The sequence below is a fragment of the Desarmillaria tabescens genome (genome assembly GCF_030435595.1).
Source record: "Desarmillaria tabescens strain CCBAS 213 chromosome Unknown EV420scaffold_2, whole genome shotgun sequence".
NCBI lineage: Eukaryota > Fungi > Basidiomycota > Agaricomycetes > Agaricales > Physalacriaceae > Desarmillaria > Desarmillaria tabescens.
The window spans coordinates 1,420,909-1,438,038 of NW_026848301.1; the positions used below are offsets into that span (position 1 = coordinate 1,420,909).

General features: G+C 46.9%; 11 protein-coding genes across 11 annotated transcripts; 6 read left to right on the forward strand and 5 right to left on the reverse strand.

Moving 5' to 3' along the window:
- The first annotated feature begins 41 nt into the window (after positions 1–41).
- EV420DRAFT_1503543 (serine/threonine protein kinase, negative regulator of sexual conjugation and meiosis) lies at positions 42–1,584 on the forward strand. The gene is made up of 2 exons (XM_060471184.1): positions 42–686; positions 739–1,584. Exons 1-2 carry the CDS (start codon positions 125–127, stop codon positions 1,569–1,571), a joined length of 1,395 nt encoding a protein of 464 aa, XP_060338534.1. The 5' UTR covers positions 42–124; the 3' UTR covers positions 1,572–1,584.
- On the reverse strand, positions 1,585–2,612 carry EV420DRAFT_1503545 (uncharacterized protein). The gene is made up of 4 exons (XM_060471185.1): positions 2,213–2,612; positions 2,116–2,166; positions 1,983–2,062; positions 1,585–1,934 (listed from the first exon to the last, which is right to left on the reverse strand). The coding sequence occupies exons 1-4, from the start codon at positions 2,279–2,281 to the stop codon at positions 1,757–1,759; spliced, it is 378 nt and encodes a 125-aa protein (XP_060338535.1). The 5' UTR covers positions 2,282–2,612; the 3' UTR covers positions 1,585–1,756.
- On the reverse strand, positions 2,472–3,313 carry EV420DRAFT_1503546 (uncharacterized protein). The gene has a single exon (XM_060471186.1). It carries the CDS (start codon positions 3,176–3,178, stop codon positions 2,654–2,656), a length of 525 nt encoding a protein of 174 aa, XP_060338536.1. The 5' UTR covers positions 3,179–3,313; the 3' UTR covers positions 2,472–2,653.
- A 2-nt stretch (positions 3,314–3,315) lies between these two features.
- On the reverse strand, positions 3,316–4,889 carry EV420DRAFT_1299596 (pyruvate dehydrogenase e1 component beta subunit). The gene is made up of 7 exons (XM_060468372.1): positions 4,701–4,889; positions 4,537–4,644; positions 4,368–4,483; positions 4,072–4,315; positions 3,721–4,019; positions 3,536–3,671; positions 3,316–3,483 (listed from the first exon to the last, which is right to left on the reverse strand). Exons 1-7 carry the CDS (start codon positions 4,824–4,826, stop codon positions 3,397–3,399), a joined length of 1,116 nt encoding a protein of 371 aa, XP_060338537.1. The 5' UTR covers positions 4,827–4,889; the 3' UTR covers positions 3,316–3,396.
- Positions 4,890–4,968: 79 nt separating this feature from the next.
- EV420DRAFT_454154 (uncharacterized protein) lies at positions 4,969–6,086 on the forward strand. Its single transcript, XM_060482198.1, has 6 exons — positions 4,969–5,032; positions 5,084–5,215; positions 5,268–5,585; positions 5,642–5,708; positions 5,760–5,978; positions 6,033–6,086. Exons 1-5 carry the CDS (start codon positions 4,989–4,991, stop codon positions 5,964–5,966), a joined length of 768 nt encoding a protein of 255 aa, XP_060338538.1. The 5' UTR covers positions 4,969–4,988; the 3' UTR covers positions 5,967–5,978; positions 6,033–6,086.
- A 30-nt stretch (positions 6,087–6,116) lies between these two features.
- EV420DRAFT_454173 (uncharacterized protein) lies at positions 6,117–7,605 on the forward strand. The gene is made up of 5 exons (XM_060482199.1): positions 6,117–6,543; positions 6,597–6,686; positions 6,736–6,872; positions 6,927–6,972; positions 7,026–7,605. The coding sequence occupies exons 1-5, from the start codon at positions 6,240–6,242 to the stop codon at positions 7,454–7,456; spliced, it is 1,008 nt and encodes a 335-aa protein (XP_060338539.1). The 5' UTR covers positions 6,117–6,239; the 3' UTR covers positions 7,457–7,605.
- Positions 7,599–9,698, reverse strand: EV420DRAFT_1626161 (uncharacterized protein; the record flags this gene model as incomplete). Its single annotated transcript, XM_060475997.1, has 8 exons — positions 9,370–9,698; positions 9,059–9,309; positions 8,667–9,008; positions 8,250–8,615; positions 8,103–8,200; positions 8,017–8,054; positions 7,785–7,961; positions 7,599–7,733 (listed from the first exon to the last, which is right to left on the reverse strand). Exons 1-8 carry the CDS (start codon positions 9,568–9,570, stop codon positions 7,599–7,601), a joined length of 1,608 nt encoding a protein of 535 aa, XP_060338540.1. The 5' UTR covers positions 9,571–9,698.
- Positions 9,699–9,822: 124 nt separating this feature from the next.
- On the forward strand, positions 9,823–11,416 carry EV420DRAFT_1635517 (uncharacterized protein; the record flags this gene model as incomplete). Its single annotated transcript, XM_060476460.1, has 10 exons — positions 9,823–9,870; positions 9,921–9,968; positions 10,021–10,050; positions 10,107–10,290; positions 10,344–10,636; positions 10,687–10,817; positions 10,869–11,004; positions 11,054–11,169; positions 11,233–11,315; positions 11,367–11,416. The coding sequence occupies 10 exons, from the start codon at positions 9,823–9,825 to the stop codon at positions 11,414–11,416; spliced, it is 1,119 nt and encodes a 372-aa protein (XP_060338541.1).
- Positions 11,417–11,538: 122 nt separating this feature from the next.
- EV420DRAFT_1260153 (uncharacterized protein) lies at positions 11,539–12,923 on the reverse strand (the record flags this gene model as incomplete). The annotated part of the gene is made up of 6 exons (XM_060466993.1): positions 11,539–11,944; positions 12,050–12,179; positions 12,246–12,354; positions 12,405–12,530; positions 12,595–12,769; positions 12,832–12,923. The coding sequence occupies 6 exons, from the start codon at positions 12,921–12,923 to the stop codon at positions 11,539–11,541; spliced, it is 1,038 nt and encodes a 345-aa protein (XP_060338542.1).
- Positions 12,924–12,946: 23 nt separating this feature from the next.
- EV420DRAFT_1503570 (uncharacterized protein) lies at positions 12,947–14,916 on the forward strand. The gene is made up of 10 exons (XM_060471187.1): positions 12,947–13,180; positions 13,231–13,278; positions 13,329–13,465; positions 13,521–13,556; positions 13,610–13,616; positions 13,666–13,785; positions 13,839–13,919; positions 13,975–14,008; positions 14,059–14,381; positions 14,434–14,916. Exons 1-10 carry the CDS (start codon positions 13,021–13,023, stop codon positions 14,745–14,747), a joined length of 1,260 nt encoding a protein of 419 aa, XP_060338543.1. The 5' UTR covers positions 12,947–13,020; the 3' UTR covers positions 14,748–14,916.
- A 580-nt stretch (positions 14,917–15,496) lies between these two features.
- On the forward strand, positions 15,497–16,874 carry EV420DRAFT_1616913 (sister chromatid cohesion protein Dcc1; the record flags this gene model as incomplete). Its single annotated transcript, XM_060475177.1, has 6 exons — positions 15,497–15,624; positions 15,675–15,963; positions 16,016–16,115; positions 16,164–16,423; positions 16,475–16,567; positions 16,617–16,874. The coding sequence occupies 6 exons, from the start codon at positions 15,497–15,499 to the stop codon at positions 16,872–16,874; spliced, it is 1,128 nt and encodes a 375-aa protein (XP_060338544.1).
- Positions 16,875–17,130: the final 256 nt, after the last annotated feature.

Here is a 17,130-nt window from a genome sequence, read left to right on the forward strand (position 1 = left end):
ACCAATAATCATACCGGCCCGGACGATTCTCCTTTCCTTCTAACCACGACGTTGACCGTTGTTCATTTCTTCCAAGAGACTTTGACAGTCTACACATACTATCATTCCACATTGCCTATCTCCAATGCCTTCCTCCGTTGACTCCCTGGATCTTGTTGGTCGCTTTCTAGATGATGGTCGTCTGCAACTGTTGGATTGCATCGGCACCGGAACGCATGGGGTTATCTATCGTGCACTTGCTATGCCATTCGGAGACCAAGCATCTGAATATCGTGCCATCAAGTGTATTCGCAGACCCACGAACGGCGAGACGCAATTAAGCGAGTTTGCAAATCACGTCAGGGTCTCCAATCACGACAACATTACTACCTTACACCATATCTTCCACGATGAAACCTTTGTATATGCGGAACTCGACTTTTGTCCTGATGGAACTCTACTTGATGCGATAAATGGACGACAAATATTTCACAAGCAACCCGAACTTGTGCGCGCAGCTGTTCTTCAACTAGTCGATGCCGTTCACTACTGTCACGAACAAGGCGTCTTCCATCGCGATCTGAAACCAGAGAATATCATGTGCTCTTTGGATGGTTCATATCTACGAGTAGTCGACTTTGGCATGTCTATAGATACTTGTGTGTCTGAAGATTTCGGGCGAGGCAGTGTTTGGTACATGAGCCCAGGTAGGTAAAATGAACCAATCCATCTAGCGTTTCTTTGATAACCACTTCTCAGAATGCCTAGCAGAAGAGTTCAAGCTCCCCGACTACTCCGTCCGGCACAGTGATATATGGTCCGTCGGGATTCTTATGATCAACATCCTCTGTGCCCGGTCGCCTTGGGAAAGGGCAACATCCTCACACAAACACTTCAACAATTTTCTACAAGACCCGAACTATCTGCGGACTGTCTTGCCTATCTCTTACGAAGTTCAGAGCGTACTCAAGTCCGTCCTCACTATTAACCCCATGTCACGTATCTCTCTCCCAGAACTTCGAGGACGCGTTGGCGCCATAGATACTTGGTACATGTCTGACGAAGACCTTGCCCGTGCTTCCCCTTCTGTTCAATGGGCCGCCAAATACTATGCCTCTGAGATTCCCTCGTCCAGCTCTATACCTAGCATCAGTGTAACGTCGTCCAGAAGCAGCACAGCTAGCCATAGCAGCTCGAACTCCGAAAGCTCTGGGGAAGAAGGTTTTCTGTATCCAAGCCCTGCCCTAGGTCTAGAGCCCTTGGGAATGCATGAACCACAGCCCATTCTCGCGCGCATTGCACGATCCTTGAGCAGTGATTCTTCAAGCAGTTCAGATGATGAGAGTGAAGGCCCTGATACGCCGTATTCGATACCTGTGGATCCGGACGTGGAGGTACCAGAGCTGGGCGAAGAGGAGGGTATTGGTGCAAGCCTGCGGGTTCCCTTGTTCAGTCCTACAAAGGGTATGAATAGAGCGCGCAGTTTTCGTTCGGCGTCATGGACGTCTCGTGATGGAAGCAAAATGCTTGGCGTTGAGCGTGTACGGCCAAGGGCGATATCAGGGTCAATTGCAAGGATGGACAGGGAATAGTAGGAGGTTTTTTGCAAACACACTATGTCTCCATTCCGTTGCAACAAACTATATCTATGCAAAAAAAAAGTAATTTCCTTGACATCGTGGCTGATAAATCTATGGGGAAAAAATCGTGTATGCTGCCAACGAGTAATACGAACATACGAGGTACAAGCACAGAAAAGACATGCCTGAAATGATGATCACATAGCAACCTCAACCTCAATATCTGTGTGCGCTGGTCTTCGATTCTCCCGACCCAAGCCCGCTGCTCTCTCTGACTCCTCGATTGTATACGCCGGCTCTTTCAGTTGTTTACATCGCCGTTTGTGCACCTTGCTTCTCCAGTGTGACCGTAGAGCGACGTCAGTCTCGTAGTATCTGTAGGCATATCTCAGTATTTTTCTCTCAAGAGCGCTAAGGACATACTTTGCACATTCGACACAATAGTGTTGCGCCAATCCAGGCTTTTCAAAGTCCAAAGGCTGCGCTTCGAGAGCTGCGCGATTCTATAGACAATATATCGTCAGAGGAAACGTCTTTTATAACGTTTAGAGCGTACTTTGGGGTCAAGGTCGATCAATTGAATTATATCCAAATCTTTTGTTCGAGCCTGGGCTGGATGAGCGGAATACTTGGTTAGTAAAACATGAGCATACCCGAGTTCTTGTGGCTCTGTGGACATCCCTTTGCGCTTTGTGGACTCTTGAACGACGAAGACGTCCCATGATGGTAGAAGAAGGAAAGATATGGTGGCTGTGCTAAATTTCCATGGCTCCTACTAGCATGTGCTGGGCTACCTGAAGATCTATCACACCGGGAAGATGGACATTTGTGACGAACCGGAATTTTGAGCACAAATGTGACATTTTAGGAGCATCCTTTGGAAGTCAACGAACTTCGGATTTTGGAAGATCTAAAATCCATGCCGCCCGCTAGAAATAAGTTTCAGGAGCACGCAGATTTTATGTAAATTCACTGCCAAGATCGACCTCCCAAACCGTTACCTTATTGTGTATATTCTGGCTTCCCTCAAATTCTCATCTATCCGGTGTGTATATACCAATGCACAGCGTTATATAGAAGAGTAACTGCAACCTTTACTTTGAATTATGTGCCGTCACTAATGAAGGTCCTTTCCAATCTTCTTTGTGATTCTCCAGGATATCAGCAGCAGCTTCTCCGTACTCCCACACCTCCTTCTCCATAGCATTGATGTCGCTGCAAGAAATGATCCCTTCCTTATCAAGTCTCCTCAGCGCCTCCCTACACCAAACTCGACAGGAGAACCTAGGTTCTTTCTCGACATCTATAGCAGGCACCTGCATCGGTATATTCTTCAAAACGTTATCAATATCGTCCACCGACTTCCCCTTCAGGTTGCCAATGACAACAGCAACAACTACGCCAAAGTCCACTGTGTCTATCCTGAACCCCGTTTTGTCATAACTCCAGCCTGTTTCAGTTTGTTGACCGACGGTGATGGCGTGGAACTTGATCCCACTGCACGGAGTTGAGCAACTCGGATCCCCAACAAATATTGCCCAATGGAAACACGGGGGAACAGTGGTCATCAGTTGGAGGGTAACGAGAATGTTGTTAGATGTTGGCTGGGGAGTAATCATGATGGTTGCTTGTCAAGCTTCAAACTTCAAGCTTTAAGATCCATCATTACAGACCCACCGCTAAGTCCTTGTCGGAGTCTTGCCACTTTGGCATTCTTAAAACAACATCAAGCCACAGAGGCGATGCCTTTCCTGTTCCAAAAGTTGAGAATCCGAAAAAGGCGTCTATTATGAAACAGCAGAACAGCAACAGAGAAAAACAATATCCATCATAAACATCAGTTCGTCCGGTAAAGTGCGCGCTTCGCCACTTTGACGATCACGCTAGTATCGGGGAAAGCAAGTGCTTCCAGTCTCGTGGCGTACTGGACAGTCTGATTAGCCAAGAAATCAAAGAAGAGAAAAAAGAGAACATACCGGCGTGGGGACATCAGCACCCGTAACCCGCTCAACAGGCGCGTCTAAGTAGTCAAAGGCTTCGCTCTCAACGATTTGCGCGCAAATTTCACTACCGACACCGAAAGCTGGGAAACCACCCTCAACAATAACGAGCCTAAGGAATTGTGTTAGCCTAAGTGCAACATTGCATGAAAATTACTTGCCGATTCGTCTTCTTGACCGAATTCTTAATCGTGTCTATGTCTAGAGGTCGAATACTTCGCAAGTTGATAACTTCCGCCTTGATACCCTCCTTCGCCAACTCATCCGCAGCTTCCAGAGAATGTGTCACCATCTTGCTGTGAGCGACAAGAGTGACGTCTGACCCTTGACGCTCGACTTTACATTTCCCGATAGGGATGAGGAAGTCTTCTGACATAGCCTCGGCGGACATGGGGAATGAGATACCGTACATCATCTCATTTTCGAGGAATACAACGGGGTTAGGATCTCGGATAGCGCTCTAAACACAAATCAGCAGTCGCTTGGGTGATTAAAAAGCAACATAAACACACCTTGAGCAAGCCCTTGCAGTCCTCAGCATTCCATGGGCTAACCACTTTCAGACCAGGAATAGATCCATACCAAGCTGCATAATCTTGTGAGTGCTGAGCACCCACACCAGCAGCAGCGCCATTAGGACCACGGAATACAATGGGGACTGGGACATTTCCGCCAGACATGTAATACGTCTTGCCAGCGGAGTTGACGATCTGGTCAATTGCTTGCATGGCAAAATTGAACGTCATGAATTCACAGCTTGTTAGTGAAGTGAGTACTCGGATCTCAAAGGGAAGAGCGAAGGACATACATGGGCCTCAACCCAGCCAAAGCAGCACCTGTAGCCAAGCCCGCGAAACCCATCTCCGTAATGGGCGTGTCGACCACCCGTTTTTCACCAAATTTATCAAGCAGACCCTTGGTAACCTAGAATGCTTATCATCAGTAGCGCGCAATATCCAAGGAACACTGCAGCTCACCTTGTAAGCACCATTGTAACGAGCCACCTCTTCTCCGAGAATGAAAACGCTGTCGTCGCGAATCATCTCCTCCTCCATGGCGGCATTGAGAGCGTCACGGACGGTCATCTAGGGAACGTAAGAACAGGCATCACATAAAATTGGTTCGAGGCGGCCAAGCGCACCGTGTGTTCGTTGTCGGCCGTCGCATATCCGCGAACTGACCGCAAGGCATTGCGCGAGAGTATTGACGATGACCGTACATTAGCCAAAGCGGGCGCTAAACGAGAGAAGGCCAGACGGGCGACCATATCGATGGAAGGAAAGGTAATAAAGACCAGCTGGCTGGCAGAGCTGTTCCTAGACGCGTAAAAAATATTACTTTGGGGGAGAACCCAAGTTTGAACTCCGATTCTCCATTAGGAAGGTAAATTCCGGCCCGGGCGGACCAGATGTAATCTCATAAACTCACCATGTCGAGTCGGAAACTAGTCGTCGTCGTTACTGGCGCATCCAGGTCCTGAAAAATGCGTATCTACATAGGTGTATCTCATATTTGAGCCTACAGAGGTATAGGTCTGGCTGTCGTCAAGATACTACTCGAGACATTCAATGCCAACGTAGCGGCAATTTCGCGAACCCGCACACCTGAATTAGAGTCATTGGTATCGGACAGTCTTCTACACATTCAATGCGACGTGTCAGTAGGCGCTTTCTTTATCTCATGCAAGTTCCTCATTTTCGCCTTGCAGGTCGGATGAGCCCTCACTGGTCCAGGCGATCTCGCAGGCGGAACAACGTTTCAGTCATATCGATGGCTTTATCCTGAATGCTGCCGTGGTGGAGCCTATGTGCCGTATTGGGGATTCTACACCTCTGTCTGCCTGGAAAGCCCATTTTGATGTCAACTTTTTCTCGTTAATCACTGCTGTCAGATCAGCACTGCCTGCGCTGAGACGGAGCGATGTTGGCGGCAGGATTGTATTCGTCAGTTCCGGTTCTGCCGTCAAAGGCACAGTGGGGTGGGGTCCTTATAACGCATCCAAAGCTGCTATGAATAGCTTGTGCAGGTACATATCCCCTTATACACTCCACTTTAATTATACAATTGAACGACAACTTGCAGGACCTTGTCTGAAGAAGAACCGAAAGTGACTTCAGTTGCTCTGAGGCCTGGTGTTGTAGACACAAATGTAAGTGGCCCACTGATAGTCGTATACAAATTCTCATCGTTATGGCCCCAGATGCAAACCATGCTGAGGAACACCGGTGGCGAGAGTATGTCTGCCAAAGACTATCAGAAGTTCCTTGATTACCATGCCAAGGGCGAACTTCTGGCTCCAGATCTGCCAGGTCGTGTAATAGCCGCACTTTCTCTGCAAGCACCCGCAACTTTGAGCGGCCAGTTCGTCAGTTGGAATGACGAGTCATGCACACCCTTCAGAAGTTAAAGTTTGACGTATGTGCGTAAAACTTTCGTCTTCTAGTATGCTTCTGCTAATACGTGTGTCTTCTAGAGTGTAGTGTTGATATTGAAACTTCGAAAGTCTCTTTGTATTTTCAACCGGAACACTCCTAAGGATTGATTGACGTTGTTGACTCGTCACAGAATATTCGATAGTCCAGATTGCGTCTTTCAGAAGTTGTCCTCATGTCGCCATGATTTGTCAGCTGCGTATATATAAGAGAAGATCGATGTACGCTCTTGACCGTCAGCGCTCATCATGCCTCGTATCGACGTACACCACCATTTCTTCCCTGCCGCTGGTCTCATGAAACAGCGGTCAGTCGGCTGGAAACTACCGCCTGAAAACTTCCCATGGACGCCTGAAATTAGTCTGAAATTCCTTGCGGACACAGGGATCGATGCTGCAATTCTTTCTATCCCGGCGTATTCTGAAGGTTCTGTCAGTCCAGAGAATCGCATGGTGGCTAGAAAGCACAATGAGTATGCAGCGGAAATCTGTGCCCGCTATCCCGGCAAGTTTGGTTTTTTTGCCAATCTCCCATTCTTAGACGATGTGGAAGGTGAGTATATGCACGCGAACGAGTCGAAGGCACACGTTTACATTGCTTCATAGGTGCCCTGATAGAAATTTCGTACGCGTTTGACGTACTTCATGCTGATGGTGTTGGTCTCTCGACCACTATCGGTGAAGGACCGAACGGGAGTGAGAACCTTCTGTCTCATGCTTCTCGAATTAACCATCTTATTCTCAGGGTACTTGGGTGACGATAAGTACGACCCTATCTGGGAAGAGCTCAATCGACGCAAAGCGGTAGTATTTGTTCACGGCGCTCAGAGCCCTTCGTCGACTCCTTGGCCCAATACATTCCTGGGTCTTCCTGTAACTGAAGTAAATAAATCCTTGATGCTTCTACTTGTCATTGATAATCCATGAAAATTGTAGGTTCCAAATGAGACATATAAAGCTGCCGCACATCTCGTTGTCACAGGTCAGTGAGTATCCCATATCTATCATACGGACGAGTTTATCTTTTATCTGAAGGGAAGAAGCGCAAGTACAACGACGTAAAGATCATACTATCTCACATGGGTGGAAGTACCGTCATTCTTGCCAGCCGGGTTGCTGGTCTCTCTCCCTACATGGGCTGCCCACTGACATCGGACGAGATAATGGAGGATTTCAAGAGTTTTTACTTCGACACCGCCCTGGCTTCTTATGAAACGAATCTGATCATGATCGAATCGTTTGCTCAGCCTGATCGTGTTCTTTTTGGGACGGATTTTCCCGGTAGATGCGTAATGTTTTCACTCATTTTTTGTCTAATAACATCCTGGACAGCAATCGCTACCGAGACGGCACAATGGTACACAACTCATTTGGAACGTTTTTACAACGAGAAAGAGACAAGATTACGGCAAATAGTGTTTGAAAATGTGCTTGAGTTGTTTCCAAGGTTCAATCGTATCGTCTAAGTTATATATACCGTATTGGGGACCTATATATGGTATTCATGCGACGACGACATATCTTCTACAAAACCGCTATTATCCTCCTCCCCGCTAGATCATATTCCCCAATGTTAGATCCGAATGTCACTCATAGCATTAAGCATCGTTATGCCAGACGAAGCCAACTAATGATTTTGTCGTGACTTTCACCATTAAGAAGAAAAGGCTGTCCGTGGTGCCCTTTAGGATCGAGATATAGGTTCTTCTTTATCCCGTGCGAAGTGAGATACTGAGTAACACGCTGTTGTAGACTGTTGAGCATTTAATCCAAAAGGTAATAAGATCCTTGAACCTGAGCTTTCACAATGATATCATTTCCGCCCAAAACAAAGAAGGTTTTGTTGTAATCGCGAGCATTGGGTATTTCTTCATACCAAAGAGCGTTTGAAGACCAGTCGTATTGCCGCTGCAGGAGATTTGCGATGCCAATTTCCCTACCTACAAAATAACGCATGATCAAGTCAATACCCTGGCGTTGCGATTGTGAGAATACGGCACGCAAACCAAACTTGATTAAAACGTACCGTGGCGCACGGCCGGTAGAGGAAATTGTAGCAAACGTCTGAAAAGAAATTCAGATGGTGCAAAAAACATCACTGGAAGAAACTACCTCCTTCCCAACAACAAAATGCCACCGGGTCAACAAAACATGATCGTGTGATCATATGCGGATAGTCCTTAAGCATCCAACCGTGGCAATATGTCCCACTACTTTGAATTCAGTGTCGAGATCCTGTCGAACAATTAAGACACGCACTTCGAATGACTCAGCATTGTTACTCCTTTCTTTTCCCGAATGTTTTCTTTAGCCTCCTTCTTTTCTGTCGGTTTCTCCGATGGATTCCCCGAGTCGGTCAGGTCAGCCCAACCCAGGTGATCCAGAAAACGAGCCAGGAGCTCTGTCGTTTGTTTCCGAGTCATGGGCTTTAAAAAATGTGGGTGAAAAATATCCTGGCTAACGTGAGGTTGCAATACGACGAGAAGGGGACGATCACTGAAATGTTGGAGAAGTCGGGATACTGCAAGTTTATATTGCGATATCCCAAGCCCGAGTCCATGAAAGAATACAATTGGCCTAGGTCCAGAAGTAGGGTCCCAAGTATCTGGAATGTGAATGCCATATCTAAAACGCATTTTTTTAGAACGGAAAAAGGGGACAAGTGAGTGAACCTACTCCAATCCCTCATAGGAGGAGAACTTGAGGCCATACTTACTGCGTAACCGGGCTTTCGCCATGCAGTTTAGCGTGAAGACGAATACATATACAAGAAATGGGCGACAGTACGCATTGAATTTGTCGACACTCAGACGTACAGTCTTGATGTGAGGGGAACGCCCTTCGGGCACCGGTCTGCCGACACGCTTCTGAAACATTTCGACTGCTGCATCTAAAGCAACGCGACGATCTTCAGGTAACGTCTCCAAAGGAGGTAGCGCAGCATTAAAGAGTGCCCAGTAAAGCCACTGTCGAACCTCATGCAATCGGACTTGCGACCAAGGAACAAAACCAAACCAACTAAAAGCCATAGTCAGCAAAGAATGCAAAGAACATGTTGTGTGACAAACGTTCGAAAAGAATTGCGAAAGTCGATCGCTCGAGGATCGTCGTGGTCGAGTTGTATGATGTCTTCTTCTGGACTTCCAGGTCTTGACTCGTCTAGAGACTCTGTGTCAAAGTCGTCCTCGGAAAGATTGGCGAGGCCGGACTTGACGACTCGCGTCAGAGCAACCTGTAGTTCCTCTACAGTCTTAATAGGCGTTGTGGTCGGACTGGACAAGCACTGTGCAAGATAACTGTAATAGATGCTAAAGAACACCTGTACGACAGCCGGTCAACACCCGCTATACATATCTTGATTAATTAGAGCCGAACAGACCTCGAACAGAGCCACAGCGAAAGCGGTGTTTCCCAGCCATCCAAAATCCCAGAGGGCAGAGGTAGCTGTGGCGTAGATGACAAAACCCCAACAAGCTGGAACAACGAGCCAGACAGGGCCAACGACGCCAAAGAGGACAAGATAGAAGGTCCAGTCGCGAGAACGGTGCTGGAGGGCGACCTCTGAGATATCGTGGGCCATTCTAAGGTAGTAGAGGGGGTCGTGGAGGGTCGTGAAAAACGAACGAAACGCTCGGAAGAGCCAGGTCTATAAATCCAGAAATCGGACCCAGGTTTTCGCCCCAAGATAATTATAAGTGGTGATACAAGTTGTCACTTTCATGTGATTCTTCGTTTGATTGATACCTGCCATACGTCACGTGGTTTAATTTGTATTCGGATACGGTCTCATCCGAGCACACCTTGACCTTTACCACCTTCATCGACGTCTGCGATGTTCCGCAACGCGATTGCGGCTTCTGTGCGCCCTGCATTCTCTCATGTACGTTTTCAATATCTTTTACCGCTCACAGGGTCTCATATTCATGCCAGAGAACTGCCACGACACTCTCGGCTGGTTTCCCAAAAGTAACGCAAAGAGTATATTAACGTTGTCATCTTCTGTTCGCCTAACACTGACGGCGTTTCCCAGTCTCCAACGAAATATGGCGGCGTATATACCGTATGCTTTTCTTCATTTCCATCGTCGTCGTGTCTGCCGACATATGAGCCGTCCAGGTTACACTTATACCCGGTGATGGTATTGGCCAGGAGATTACCGACTCGGTGAAGGAAATTTTCGAGCATGTCAACGCTCCTATTGAATGGGAACAATATGATGTCTCTGGCATGTCTTCGTCTGGCGAAGCTCTCTTCAAGCAGGCCATGGAGAGTCTGAAGAGGAACAGAGTGGGCTTGAAGGGTTCGTATTTTCTCTCTTCCGGTTTTTCGCGCCTTCCATATGTCTCCCTTTAGGCATTCTTTTTACCCCCATCTCTCAATCCGGTCATATCTCTTGGAACGTAGCTATGCGCCAACAACTGGACATTTATGCCTCCGTTGTTCTTTGCAAGTCGCTACCAGGATTCCCTACCCGTCACTCCAATGTTGATTTCGCTATCATTCGAGAGAACACGGAGGGTGAGTATTCCGGCTTGGAGCACCAAAGTTATCCCGGTGTGGTCGAGAGCTTAAAGGTCTCTACCCGTGCCAAGGCTGAACGCATCTCGCGTTTTGCCTTTGACTTTGCCCTCAAGAATAACAGAAAGGTATACTTCATTTGATTCAGCAAGAGTGTCATAATCTTACAGCAGTATAGAAAGTCACTTGCGTGCATAAAGCTAACATCATGAAACTTGGTGATGGTCTTTTCCTCAACACCTTCCGACGCGTCGCGGAGGACTACAAATCTTCTGGTATTGCATACAATGACATGATCGTCGACAACACGTCAGCTTTTTTTCTTTTAATACATCTTCATGATACCATTATTGTGTGTAGTTCGATGCAACTTGTCGCGAAGCCCGGACAGTTCGATGTCATGGTCATGCCAAATTTGTACGGTGCTATCGTTTCGAACATCGGCGCAGCTCTCGTTGGTGGCCCTGGCATTGTCCCAGGTTGTAATGTTGGAAGGGTAAATGTGTATTCCAGTCCTCGGTTGAGATCGCTAATTGTATTGACAGGATTACGCGCTCTTCGAACCCGGATGTCGCCATGTTGCAAGTGATATCATGGGCACCAACAAAGCCAACCCTGCTGCTATGATCCTGAGTGCAACGATGATGTTGAGACACCTGGGGTTTGTATTTTGCTATCAATTTCCCGCTGGAGATCGCTGAAAACGCCGTGATGATACTACTAGGCTCGATTCTATTGCCAACAACATCGCAAGCGCGACCTTCGGGGTCATTAATGAAGGCAAAGTCAGAACTGTTGACATGGGAGGTACGCTACTTTCTTTCAATATGCGACGAGCAATAGTAAACCTGTTTCAAGGGTCGGCCACAACCTCAGAGTTCACTTCCGCGATTATCAAAAATCTCTAGACTGGTAAGATATCATTTGGCCATTTGAATATCGGATCTGTCGTAGAATACTTTACATCTAAGCCTATAGGCCGTCCTATCCTACAATTTACCGACTCGTTTCCCTCTCTCTGAGTGTTAGTCTAGTCGTCAAAAGTCTTTTGTCGTTTATGTGCTTGGGCATCGCTTGATGATGCACATTCTTCAAACTGTACAACGTCAAAACATGATGACTCTACTTCCTTTGATGTGCTAGTTGTCTCCGCGGCTCTCACGACTGTATTCCGTAGGTTTAATATGGTTTCGCATTTAACCTCGGACCTCTCCCCCCATCCGTTTACCGAGGGTCGAAATTCGGCATACAGAGCCCAACCTTTGTTATTGAGTTCCTTCGGAGGGAAGCTTTCTGCTAGCAGTCGTAAAGCCCCAATAATGTGGGGCGTCGTTTGACGAAAAGATCGGGAAATGTAGGAGAAGGGGGAACTGGGCTGAGCTGGTTTACTGTTGAGCAGGGCGCGCCATTGATTGGACTGAGATTGATATAGGGGACTGGGTAATGTAAATGAGATCAGCATCTGAAACTACGGAGGAACGTACATTCTAGCGTGATTGTCAACAGAAACATTCAAAAATCTAGAATATACGGACACGAACCTTCTACCCATCAACTCGACGTAAGGCTGTGAGCCTCCTTTGATTGCGTCTAGGCCCTTCTGTTTACCGTCCTTGTATATTCCTAGTGATACTCCTTTAGAGAGAGCATTCATTTCGGTGTATACGGATGCTTTTTGGATCATGGTCCTGGTAAATTAATGGAAGTCATTCATGGCAGTTCTCGCGCGTAACGCACCGATACTCAGAGCCTCTTCTCTCCGGAACCCGAGTCGCTCTGCGACAACCATGGCCCACGCAGTCATTAGAGGTGCGCGGTTGATAACGGTGCTCTTCTTGATGAGGATCTGTATACAATTTAACATGGTAGCATGCTGTATAGAGCGGGACTACTAACTTCTGTATCCAAAACTTCGTTGAAATCCAAGCTACCGTATTTCGCGGCTTCATCAGTGGGACCACTCGGTAAGAATTCGTTGACGTCTTTAGCATCATGTTTCCGCTTCTTCTTCGTTGGCGTAGACTGATACGAGGAAGTAAGACCCAAGCTAAGATTGAGGAGTGCCGAGGCAAACCAGTTTTTCAACGGTGGTCATAGGCTGGTCACTTGGGCCCGCCTCTGCTTGTGAGTCAGAGCTGAACCCAGCCTTTCGGATAGCAGACATAATATTCTTGCGGTCATCCTTGTCATCAATACCGCAGGACTTGAGTTTTAGTTCAGATAAGTCTGAAAGCTGAGCAGGAGTGTTGAAAGTCTTGTATCTGCATAATCCTGCGAGTCAGGGTTGCTGTACCCAAACCTAGACATGTAAGCAGAGCCGTACATTTTACCAGATATCTGCATTGCTTTGTGCATGGACAGACCATGAGTAAGGACCTTGAGGTACTCGGGAAGGGGGATCTTGGAATTCGCCATGGAAGCAAGAATGATAAATAACTTGATGACACAGCTTGAACAAGAACTGTGACCGTGTTCGAATAATTTCCCGCCTAACGACCTTCTTTTGCTCTCTATGTCTCCCAAAAATGAAGAACAGGACAACTATGTCGACGCTGAAGACCAATATTATGATGATGAGGACGAGGACGAGGACGATGACTCCGATTCCTTCAAGATTGTTGATCCCCATCCTGAACCCACGACAGAGTTATTCACCACCGAAAAGTTGCACAGTGCGAGAAAGTTACATTACATGCGCTTCATTTACTCAAGTACTGCCCAGAGTATATTCATGAAGGCATGGTGGATCTGAATCCAACCTGGCAGCGAGGTATGTGGACTGCTCCTCTTGGGATATCGCCCTTGCCTCATGTCGGACAGACGTCGTATGGTCGGAATCAAAACAGAGCCTACTGATAGACTCTATCTTCCGAAATTTCTACATACCACCTGTGGTTTTTGCTGTTACGCTGGATGACGAAGGGGAGGAAGTGCGAGTTTGCGTGGACGGCAAGCAAGTAAGCATTCAAGCTTCTCTACCTTTTCTTCCATCATCCTGAGTGTCAATTCTAGCGTTTGACATCAATACAAAAGTTTATTGACGGCCAAGTAAGTCTTTCTTTGCTTGTGATCAATGCACGCGTCTGAATGTTCTCATCCAGATACCATGTATGCCTAACGACCATACCTACGTTGCTTGTTGCTAAGTACAATTTAGGTAGGGACCCTAGGTCAAGGAAGAATTGGTGGTACACAACATCGCAATCGACGAAGAGTACGCGCGCAGAGTTGCCCGAAGAATACAAGGAACTTTTTGCAAAAAAAGTGATGCCATGCGGTGAGTCTGACGATATCCAACCCACATGAATTTTATTCATATATAACGAGTAGTTCTTTATACCGCTCTGACTGAAAGCGCTGTCAGGGATATATTTCAGAGAGTACAACTGGGTGTAGCGTTAACGCCAGCTGGTGTGTTATCTGACTTACATCTTAAGTATCCTAGGATATTAAACATATTTATTAGAACGGTTACAAGCGATCTCCACACCGTATTCTGAGTACGTCGTTCTAGTGCTGGTGTTAGTTATGCTACTGAGACGCACACCAGATGGGTCGGGGATCTTGTTCAAAAGTTCCTTCGTGTCGATGGTGGCATATCCGACTTCATAGTCTGGGACACGAAACGCAGCCGCGATTTTGCCAACCTTGGCTACGCCATGTTTTGCTGCGATGTCATTCAGACACGTCCCATGCTAACCGCTGCAAAGCTTGAAATCTGGCTCAACCGCCAAGATCCCCCGCGCGAACAGCTGAAAAAAGAAATGCAGATTTTGCTCAAGGATTTGTGTCAGATAGTTTCAGATAAGAGGTACAATAGTGCCTTCAGCAAGGTGTCCGAGCGAGTAGCTCCGGTTGAATTCGTCTTTATATGTGAGTATATGTCTTCGTGATCAAATTTTCTGAGTGATTCGAGTCATTATAGGCGTTCTGGTGTATGTCATGGCCTCTGATCCTTTGGATAAAAAGGCGAAGGCTATATACAACCTCCGCTCCGCCGTTCGTTCTTCATTTGGTGACATACGGATGCGCAATGACACGTGTACATATTTGTGGGATGCCGTTTATGCATTGAAGCGCAATCCTGCCGCGGTACCGCAACCGTATATGGGATCTCCCAAGAAGTCGAGAAAGAGAAAGTCTGAAGCTATTGGTGGCGATGACGACGATTTTCGCCCTGACGGATATGGAGTTAGAAATCTCCCTAAAGCTGTCAAGACGCGGTCTGGTAAACGGTAGCTTGTTCTTATCATGTAGAATTTCTTTACTTTTGATACCGTCAGCGGACATCCTGCAATTGCTGTATAACACTATTACTTGTATTTTCTAGTTTCCTAGTTTTCTCGACTCTAGTACAACCCTAGTACGAATTATACCTTCTTTGACATGGCGCTAGTCTGTAAGAAAGAAGTTGATACGTCGTGTTTCAGTAAAATCCGTACATCAAGCTAGCACTTCCGTTCTGGCGGTTTTTTTTTTTGATGACTGAAAACTGCCTTTCGGGAGACGACATCACAGTAACACCTGTGTTGATAGACAGTGTTGCGTTTGACATATACAGGCATACCAAGTAATTCGAAAAATCCGAAGAGAAGCATTGATTTCTCAAGCGAGATCCGTCATAGACGCATTCCGACCGTAAGATTTATTCTCGAAGAACATCAGTCTACCCTGACAGAGTGGCGATAGCTATCACTTAGTCCATCTTCTAGACAGTGGCGGTGATAATACCTATAGGGTCCATTCGACATCTGATCAATATCTTCAATGTACGGATTTGCCAATTTGAAACTGTATCACAGAAATGATACTGGCCAATCAGGCTTAGATGGTCTCTCAGGACTCTGTGTCCAATAAAAATCGGGCGAGGGCCTTATCTATATGTTCAGCGATCAGTGTGGCAAAGACGCAAACTTGAGAAGTTGGAAATGCCTATGCATATGTTTGGAGCTGTCCTGTGCCACAAACAAATCTTGTCTGCTACTATCATGTCCGAGTACGATTTATATTTTTCCACGTCGTCCAGTGCAGAATCTGGCTCGTTCAAACTCATCGAACTGCCACCCGACCTTTGCAAATTAATTGAAAGCTCCATCGAAGGTTCAAATCCTCTCCGGTAAATGATAATCGAAATTCTTCCATGAACCCAATTGAAGCTTTCGTCAGGTTCACAGTTCGAGGCCAAACAGGCGAAGATGCCGTCTTGTGTACGAACGACACGACATACACCATGCGCTCGGTCGTTCTATCCAATTCTGTTCTTGTCGTCACGCCACCCAACGCGTCCGATCTCGATTTCTCCGACGACAGCATCGTTATACGCGACCAAGTGAATGAAATCCTTGAACTGGCACCTACTGTTCCCAGACTGCATAAGCTTTCGGCTATGCTGAGGGGAAATGAATACGATGAACAGTCAGCCGAGGAGGATATGGATGATGACCAGGAGATAAATGTAAGTTGTTCGTACTAATTGACGCGTTTTTCTTGTTGACGCGACTTGAAAGAGGAACAAATTCATGTATGAGGATGTGCGTGGTGTTATCCAGGCCAGTGATACGGAATTATCGCGTGGACTTCGAGACATGCATATCTTGATCATCAACGGTAAGTACACTTTCATCACCTCTCGACGACTCGCTCATGCTACCACAGGTGAACTGAGACCCGTCGCACCTGCCTACCTCAAGAGTATACTGGAGATGATTCTCAACCTTCTAGTCTCACATTCATTATCCCACACTGCAGTCAGTGTCGAAGTTCTCTCATCGGCACTCGCGGATGTGCACGAGGTTCCCCGGACAGTATCGACCCAAGTCATGGGCTGGTTCGGTGAGATACGCCAAGGAATCTGGAAAATGGATGTGACGAGCGTGGTACGAGAAGTTGGCTTAAGTATATTACGGCCGTTCAAGGTTTGCTGCTCCACTTTTTACCGGTATAGTGGTCTGATTCTAGTCGGGCAGGATGACCCTATTGCCGAAGACCAACTCTTGGCAACTTGGAAATCAGTCGTCGGTGATACTTTTGAATCATTTGTGTCTGTGGAGCTTCTATCTGTGCGGCTATTTATTGACTGCGCGTTCATGCTTGTTCATATCTTTTCAGGGTAACTATCTTACGGCGCCATCAAGAAACGACCTCATCAGATATTTCCCATCGTCCGCTTTGCCCGTGGAACCTGCGCCTCGCTTCGCAGATCTTTTCCTCTCACGGTCGCGTTGGAAGGCCGAGGACATTGCACCGTTTCTTGCCGACATTGCTATAAATTCCAAAGAGAGAGATAAATTACTCCTAAAGTACGCTAGGTCGATAAATGACTCCGGGACTGTGTGGTACACATCTAGAGCCCAGTATAACGGATAATGGAAAGAGGTTTTAGATTTACACTCTTTATTTCGATAAGTGATGACACGCCAAGCCTCCCGCCGCAGTTCTTCAGCGATTCATCTTCTTCTCAAACTTTACGACGGTTCGGACTGTGGCTACGTCTTGCGGTCGGATCTTGTAGAATACTTGGGATTGCCCCATGTGCTCGCCTACGCCCAGGTCCTCTAGTGACTTTCGGAGACCATGCTGCAGATGCCCGCTTGAGTAGCAGAAAGAGCTCAAGACTATGGAC

Coding starts and splice junctions, on each gene's coding strand:
- EV420DRAFT_1503546 (XM_060471186.1), bottom strand. CDS start 3,178: ATGATTACTCCCCAGCCAACATCTAACAACATTCTCGTTACCCTCCAA.
- EV420DRAFT_1503570 (XM_060471187.1), top strand. CDS start 13,021: ATGTCTCCCAAAAATGAAGAACAGGACAACTATGTCGACGCTGAAGAC. Junction 13,279..13,328: donor GAATCCAACCTGGCAGCGAG/GTATGTGGACTG, acceptor CATGTCGGACAG/ACGTCGTATGGTCGGAATCA. Junction 14,009..14,058: donor ATCTCCACACCGTATTCTGA/GTACGTCGTTCT, acceptor GACGCACACCAG/ATGGGTCGGGGATCTTGTTC.
- EV420DRAFT_1503543 (XM_060471184.1), top strand. CDS start 125: ATGCCTTCCTCCGTTGACTCCCTGGATCTTGTTGGTCGCTTTCTAGAT. Junction 687..738: donor TGTTTGGTACATGAGCCCAG/GTAGGTAAAATG, acceptor ACCACTTCTCAG/AATGCCTAGCAGAAGAGTTC.
- EV420DRAFT_454173 (XM_060482199.1), top strand. CDS start 6,240: ATGCCTCGTATCGACGTACACCACCATTTCTTCCCTGCCGCTGGTCTC. Junction 6,687..6,735: donor CGGTGAAGGACCGAACGGGA/GTGAGAACCTTC, acceptor TCTTATTCTCAG/GGTACTTGGGTGACGATAAG. Junction 6,873..6,926: donor TGGGTCTTCCTGTAACTGAA/GTAAATAAATCC, acceptor TGAAAATTGTAG/GTTCCAAATGAGACATATAA.
- EV420DRAFT_1503545 (XM_060471185.1), bottom strand. CDS start 2,281: ATGGGACGTCTTCGTCGTTCAAGAGTCCACAAAGCGCAAAGGGATGTC. Junction 2,167..2,212: donor ACAGAGCCACAAGAACTCGG/GTATGCTCATGT, acceptor CATCCAGCCCAG/GCTCGAACAAAAGATTTGGA. Junction 1,935..1,982: donor TATTGTGTCGAATGTGCAAA/GTATGTCCTTAG, acceptor ATATGCCTACAG/ATACTACGAGACTGACGTCG.
- EV420DRAFT_454154 (XM_060482198.1), top strand. CDS start 4,989: ATGTCGAGTCGGAAACTAGTCGTCGTCGTTACTGGCGCATCCAG. Junction 5,033..5,083: donor GTCGTTACTGGCGCATCCAG/GTCCTGAAAAAT, acceptor TTGAGCCTACAG/AGGTATAGGTCTGGCTGTCG. Junction 5,216..5,267: donor CTACACATTCAATGCGACGT/GTCAGTAGGCGC, acceptor TTCGCCTTGCAG/GTCGGATGAGCCCTCACTGG.
- EV420DRAFT_1299596 (XM_060468372.1), bottom strand. CDS start 4,826: ATGGTCGCCCGTCTGGCCTTCTCTCGTTTAGCGCCCGCTTTGGCTAAT. Junction 4,645..4,700: donor CGGCCGACAACGAACACACG/GTGCGCTTGGCC, acceptor TACGTTCCCTAG/ATGACCGTCCGTGACGCTCT. Junction 4,020..4,071: donor ACTGCAAGGGCTTGCTCAAG/GTGTGTTTATGT, acceptor ATTTGTGTTTAG/AGCGCTATCCGAGATCCTAA.